The sequence below is a fragment of the Aegilops tauschii genome, chromosome 3, assembly GCF_002575655.3.
Source record: "Aegilops tauschii subsp. strangulata cultivar AL8/78 chromosome 3, Aet v6.0, whole genome shotgun sequence".
Lineage (NCBI taxonomy): Eukaryota > Viridiplantae > Streptophyta > Magnoliopsida > Poales > Poaceae > Aegilops > Aegilops tauschii.
Window position 1 is genome coordinate 37,604,816 of NC_053037.3, and position 6,305 is coordinate 37,611,120.

A 6,305-nucleotide genomic window follows, 5' to 3' on the forward strand; every position below is an offset into this window, starting at 1 on the left:
CGACTCCGGCTCCGGCTCGGCTTTCACAGGGGACAGCGAGCTGGCGCCGACGGAGGCGGGAGAAACTCCGGGGGAAAGGAGGTGGCGGGCGACTTGCCCTTGGCCTTGCTGCTGCCGGCGCCATAGAAGAGCCTCATTTGGCACGATTGGGGTGGCTAGGGTTGGCTAGGGTTTGCCGGCGACGGGGGAGCGAGTGTGGCTAGATGGGGACAGGGCTGGCTGGATGAGGACGGCTCCGCCGCACGGTCGGCTTAAAAAAGGACGACCGCCGTCGCTGACGTGTGGGCCTGAGGTCATAAATTAAGCTGACCAGGTACGTGGCGGGCGGTTGGACGACCGCCAGGTGGGGCCGCGGCGCACACCGAGAAGGCGCGCGTGGCGTCCGTTCCGCGTCCGCGCCGACGCATTTGGGGCGCAAATTTGGGCCACAAATGCGTCGGCTCGGACGCGAATCGGACTCCATTTGGGTTTGGGTCGCCGCGTTGGGCCTCCTCTTTTGTCCGCGCCGACCCAAACGGACGGCGGCGGACGAAATGGATCGCCCCATTAGAGTTGCTCTTTGAGTCCTACTACTTGAAGATGATGCCCTTGGAATTGCTGCGAAAATTCAGCCCCACAGCACACTATCCACACATGGCTGTGTGTGCAAAGATAATTGTTTGGCTGAAGAAGTCAATTGTTCCTTTTTTTCTGTCAACTCAGATAGTGCAAGGAAATCTGGCTAGGGCCTTGTTGGATTCTGGAAGAAACATTCCGTTCCAGCTGACCGGCGACAAGTACCACCGCCGTGCAGGTCGCTCGGCAGTCGCAGACGACCGGCGACAGGGAGGCAGCACTCGAAAATGATGGTCAGCAAGAAGGAACTCTTCCAGTCTGACTGGCTACAGCCACATCAAGGTCTTTTCTGTAAATGTCCACATGCATGTATGTACAAAAGAAAAGAAAAAATATTTGGAGTACAAAAGAAAAGAAAAAATATCATTGGTTTTGTGTGACTAGTATTTATTTACTTATTTCTGAGAGAGAAAACATTGACCGGTGGTGATAAGATAAGCTGACAAGTCACCGGGAAGCTGACTGGCAGAGAAAGCAGAGGGGCCATGCCATCACCAACCATAAATAAACTAACCAACAGATCATCTTGTAATGTGCGTGCCCTAATTGACATCTTCTTCTAATGACTTTGTAGACGACCGACCACACACAGCAATGTCAAGCAAGCATATGAACATTGTCAAACTTCAAGTAAGATGACATGGGCAGGAATGATGATAAAGCATCAAAATGGCATACGGTTGCATCATCTGCTGCTCAGAAGAATGGAGCACGGGCCGACACATCAGATGAACCATCTTAAGGTTGGACTTGACAGCGACAACTCGTCGCGGCGTAAATAAACCCCAGAGGAAGTTTTTCAACAATAGGATAAGAAATTACATCCTTCGGATAAGAGCATTTGGACTACATAATTGAGGTTTGACAGCTGGTACAAGGCACGATTAGTAGGAAATGTTTGTGTGAAATCGGACTGATGGCTTTTAACTTTCGGACGCTGGAACAGAACAAATGTTGAATCTCCAGATGCTGGCCTTGCAGGCACCGTGTCTTCTTCACAGGAATGGTGGAAGAATCACCCATCGGCGAGGGTACTTGGGCTGCCCGTCCTTCCCGTCGAACAGCTGCACAAGACGCAATGTCAGTAAATTCATGCAGTTTTCACAGGTTTTGTTCAGTAGTTCAGCGTGAAGAGAAGAGGTACACTTGCCTTCCTCAGACGGCTGTGCTTGCCAAGGGCCCAGTTGGTCATGATAGCCGCTGCCACAGCAAGGAAGACGTAGCCCGCCACCGTCTGCGTGGCGATGTTGAACCCCAGCCATTGGTAGATCTCGGTGGTGTAGTTCGCGCACGTCACAATGTTGAACAGGAAGCCCCGTGGGATCTGGTAGCCGCCGCTGCCGGTCGGGCTCCTGAGGTTCCTCAGCAGGATGTGGCAGTAGAAGTTTGCGATCTGGCACACGACCCCGATGCCGAACCCAATCTTCATCTGCAGGTCACTCACGGGGGTGTACAGAGGGTGGTTGCAGTAGTAGGCAATGTAGGCTCCAAAGGTCCAGTAGTAGGCGCAGTTCCTGAAGACGTTTGACACGGGGGATGTCGCGTGGCTGAAGCGGTGGACGAAGAAGGTCTCCATGATCCTCTTGAAGTAGTGGAAGCAGAAGTAGTACATGGCGTAGGTCTGGACAGGGTGGATGACCCGCTCTCCCTCATATCCAAAGTATTTGTAGACAGGCAGGTAATAGAAGATGGGGTAGATGATAAGAGGGCCGACGTATTCCCAGAAGAAGAGCGTGCTGTAGTAGACCTGCGGGCCTAAATCTTTGAAGACTACTGTCAGGGACCCGGAACCCTTCTCGCAGTATTCCGATAGGCTGGCCTTTTGACTGAGGACAACTGGCTTTCCAGATTTTCCAGGTTGTGCAGGGAGGGTGAGCCGTTGCCTGGCAGGATAATACTTCTTAGCTGCATGGTGTAAACACAAGTGATTAGCAACTCATACACCATTGCTCTTCATAGAGAAAGAAAGCATAAACAAAAACATGATCAATCATGTCAGTGTAGCCCATTCATATTGTTCTGAACAATAGCAGAGAAGCAAGTTTCATGCATAGGGAAGATCTAATGATAACACTGTTCTCAACATTAGCAGCTTATGGTGCAGACTCAAAAGCAGAACAGCAACAGTATGCATCTAGCAGGGCATGCTACACTTAGTTTGGCAGTAAAGTAACTATATTAGTCTTGTATGATCAGAATTAGAAGTGCTGCTTGAAGACAATGTCGAAACATGAGCTACTTATGGCAACAAACAATAAAACAAACTAGTAAAAGTGGAAAGGGTGCAGAATTAGGATGGAACTATTTTCAAAGTTTCCAACATATTTGCCAAGATCGGGACGTGGATTATCGGTTTATCACTATGTTTCAGGAGAATTGTTTCTTAGTTGAGCCGCACGCACCATCAGGATTATAATATTCTATTCTGCAGCTCAAAAGTTCAGACTGGTGGCATTTCATACATTAAACAGTACACTGCATCACCATATGTGATGATCTGTCTCCTGACTCAATCACATGGCACCAGATCTGCTTTAATGGTCCAGCATGAGTAATAACTGTGTGTAAGCCTCACTTTAAGATTACAGGATGGCAAGTAAATAAGCTAACATGGTAGCTCTGTGGGTCTGGAAAAGGTTATAAAGGATAAGGTGATGCCTACAAACTTGGCAATAAATACCATAAGTAATATAAGATTCTTGATCACCAAAGCAGCGGAAATTTTGCTCAGCGACAGTCTCCACTAATTCATAGCAAAATTAGATGCTCAAATAGGAAGAACACATAAAAAGGGGGCACCTAAAGAAAACTAAGTTGCTCAGGAACCATCATAGTACATACTTTCTCCATCAGGCTAAGATATATGATAAACAATCACGAGACCATCTCAAACAAACTTGACCAACAGAAAAGGGGGAGATTACATAGAAAATAAATGCAGAACATACAAAAAAAGAACATCCAGTTTCACCCAACAAGAAGCAAGAAAATCATGACTAACCCTTGCGACATAAACATGTACTGAAAGAGAGACTTGTTGCATATTATTTACTTCTCGTATTAAATGTAACCAAAGGTTGAAATTTCAGATTAAGTAGCTTAGAACAGAGAACAGAGTACCAATAAACATTATTAGCTTGCCGCAGCAACTTGTTTTATTTTTCAAAGGGATCCACATAACACCCTGTGTCATGATTGTTCTTTTTTCTAACACACAGTTGAAATTATGAAATATAAACCCAAACCAGTCTCCAAACGACACCTAGCCAAGTCCGTGATCTGAATTCGCTAATATCCTTCTATAACTTCTCCTTCTCAAGAAACACAAATAATGTGACCGCAATTAACTGAAATACTCATGCGGAAGTGTAATTTTGTATTTAAGAAATAAAAAAAAGGTCCCACGAAGCTTGTGAGTGCGTGGATGTGGACGGCTAACTCCCTCCCACCTAGACAAGATCCTAACAACCTGTAGTGTAGTGATCAAAAGGACCCTACCAGTACCAGATGAGGTCAAGCAAATAAGCAAGAGGGCAAAACACTGGCTACAGCACATTCACTGCACTGATGTGATGTCAAGCAGTAAGAACTAGACATGACCCAAACACAGTACTAAGGTTCAGCTCGTGCACACTGACGCGCTTGCTGCAATTAACCGAAGCAGCGTATCCAGTGAACCCATCGTATATTTCGGATTTGAACTCAAATCCGGAAGTAGAAGGCGTTGGCGGGGAGGAGGGAAGAGGTGATTAGACTTACTCTTGGCGTGGATGGCCTCCTGCAGATCCGCGACCTTGGCCTGCAGAGAAAACGGGAATCACGGGACGAAGGGTCAGGCCGAGCTTGGAAACTCCGGTCTCGAGATCTTAATTAAACCCCGGGCAGCGGAGGGCGAAACCCTCCCCCGGCCCACGGCGCGGAAGGAAGAGCGGGCGGGCGCGTACCGAGTCCTTGAGCTCGATGCCGCCCTTGACGACCTCGCGGCCGCTCCGGGACACGACGGAGACCTTCATGCTCCCTCCGCTGGTGGATTCAGGCAGCAAGGCGAGGCGAGCTCCCCTCGAACCTGTGGTGGTGGTGGTGGTGTGGAGGGGGAGAGGGGGAAGACAATGGGTGGGAGAGAAGGGGCAGGCAGGGGAGGCGTATTTGAGATCGATCCCGCGGCGGTGCGGGCCGGTGGGGCGTTGGGCGGACGGGACGGGCCCACCGGAGTTATGCGGGCGTTAAGGCGGAGGAGGAGGAGGAGGATGCAGCGTCTTGACGCGGACCGGGTCTCCGTGGTCACGGCCCAGGACTCTTTGTGTACCAGCCGAGTCGTTAACCGGTGCTACCTACAACTCCAAACCAACTAAAAAAAAAAAGAACCTACAACTCCAAACATACCCTCTTTTTTTTTCCCTCTCGGTGCCTGGCGGATGGAACCCTAGCCGCCGCCAGGAGAGGCCGTCCTTCCAGCGCGGTCCTCCGGCAGCTCCCTTCCGCCAACGACCTCGGTTGTCGGTGGTGAGGGGGTCGCCGGATCCACCGCGTGTGGATCGTTTTTAGGCCAGGTTTTTAGGTTGTTCATCATCCTGGCTTCAACGGCGGCGATGCCAGCGCTGAATAAAGATTCTTCCCTGAGGAGGCGATTGGTCCTATGGTTGGGAATGAATTTAAAAATCAGTCTGTTCAAGCAAAGATGGCGTGGTGGCAACGGCATCCTCGTGGTGGACCTATGTCCTCGGGCTCCGTCATTGCGACGACATTTGCTCTAGCGCCGACGTGGAGCTTGGAAGATAGTCCAGGAGCGGATGCGGGTTGTTGTATGCGTCGACGCCATCTAGAAGATGGGGGATTCTGTGCTGGGTTTGTTATTTGTGGATGACAGGTATGGTTTTATCTTCCGACGTCTTAGTCGTATGGCGGTACCAGATCTGGAGTTTGATGGAGCGTCCGAGGTGTTGCCTCGGTCTGACTCGTTCAACGGTAATGATTTCACCTTTGGTAAGCCACCTTAAAGGTCTGCAAAGCTGCATATCAACGATGGAGTCGCGTCGAGCTCAGGTGAGAAAGTGATCCGTCATTTTTCTTTTCTTTGGTGGCTGCTATGGTGGCGCCAGAGGCAGGTGATGGATGTTGGTGTCAAGTTCAGAGGATTCTTCGATCCTGATTGTATTTTTCCTTCTTGGTTAATGTTCCTTTGTGTAAGGGTTAGCGTTCTGTCGTCTTTTCAGTATTGTCAGGTCGGTGGGTACGTGACTTGTACTATAATCTTTATGATATAAATGAGAACGTATTACCGTGCAAGAAAAGCTATAAACAAACCTTGAAAAAAAAACTGCAGCTACAAACTACTCCCTCCTCTGTTTGCTATTATAAGATGTTTTACTATTTCTTTTTATGAATCAAATGTACATAGACACATTAAGTGTGTTTGTTTATTTGTTTTAGTCTATATTCAAATATTCAAAACATCTTATAGTAATGAACGAGGAAGTTACACTTGCCTTAAAAAAAGATATTGTTACACAACTCTTATGTTAAAAAAACACTGGCACAACTACTCTTCTGCTCTTAGTTCCGACGAATGTACTCTTGTACTCTTCTGAAATACTGTTATTGTACTCCCAGCTTATTTTTTTATATATATTTCAATATGGATTACATACAGACTAAAATGAGTGAACAAGCACACTAAAACGTATTCATCT

At 48.1% G+C, this 6,305-nt stretch overlaps 1 protein-coding gene across 1 annotated transcript; it reads right to left on the reverse strand.

The window, feature by feature from the left end:
- Positions 1-1,390: 1,390 nt before the first annotated feature.
- LOC109777279 (very-long-chain enoyl-CoA reductase) lies at positions 1,391-4,922 on the reverse strand. Its single transcript, XM_020335927.4, has 4 exons — positions 4,560-4,922; positions 4,375-4,414; positions 1,766-2,520; positions 1,391-1,679 (listed from the first exon to the last, which is right to left on the reverse strand). Exons 1-4 carry the CDS (start codon positions 4,626-4,628, stop codon positions 1,611-1,613), a joined length of 933 nt encoding a protein of 310 aa, XP_020191516.1. The 5' UTR covers positions 4,629-4,922; the 3' UTR covers positions 1,391-1,610.
- Positions 4,923-6,305: the final 1,383 nt, after the last annotated feature.

Excerpts from the sequence above, each read along its gene's own strand:
- LOC109777279 (XM_020335927.4), bottom strand. The coding sequence starts at position 4,628 with ATGAAGGTCTCCGTCGTGTCCCGGAGCGGCCGCGAGGTCGTCAAGGGC. Across the intron at positions 2,521-4,374 it reads GGAGGCCATCCACGCCAAGA|CTAAGAAGTATTATCCTGCC; the intron begins GTAAGTCTAATC and ends TACACCATGCAG. Across the intron at positions 1,680-1,765 it reads AGCACAGCCGTCTGAGGAAG|CTGTTCGACGGGAAGGACGG; the intron begins GCAAGTGTACCT and ends CGTCTTGTGCAG.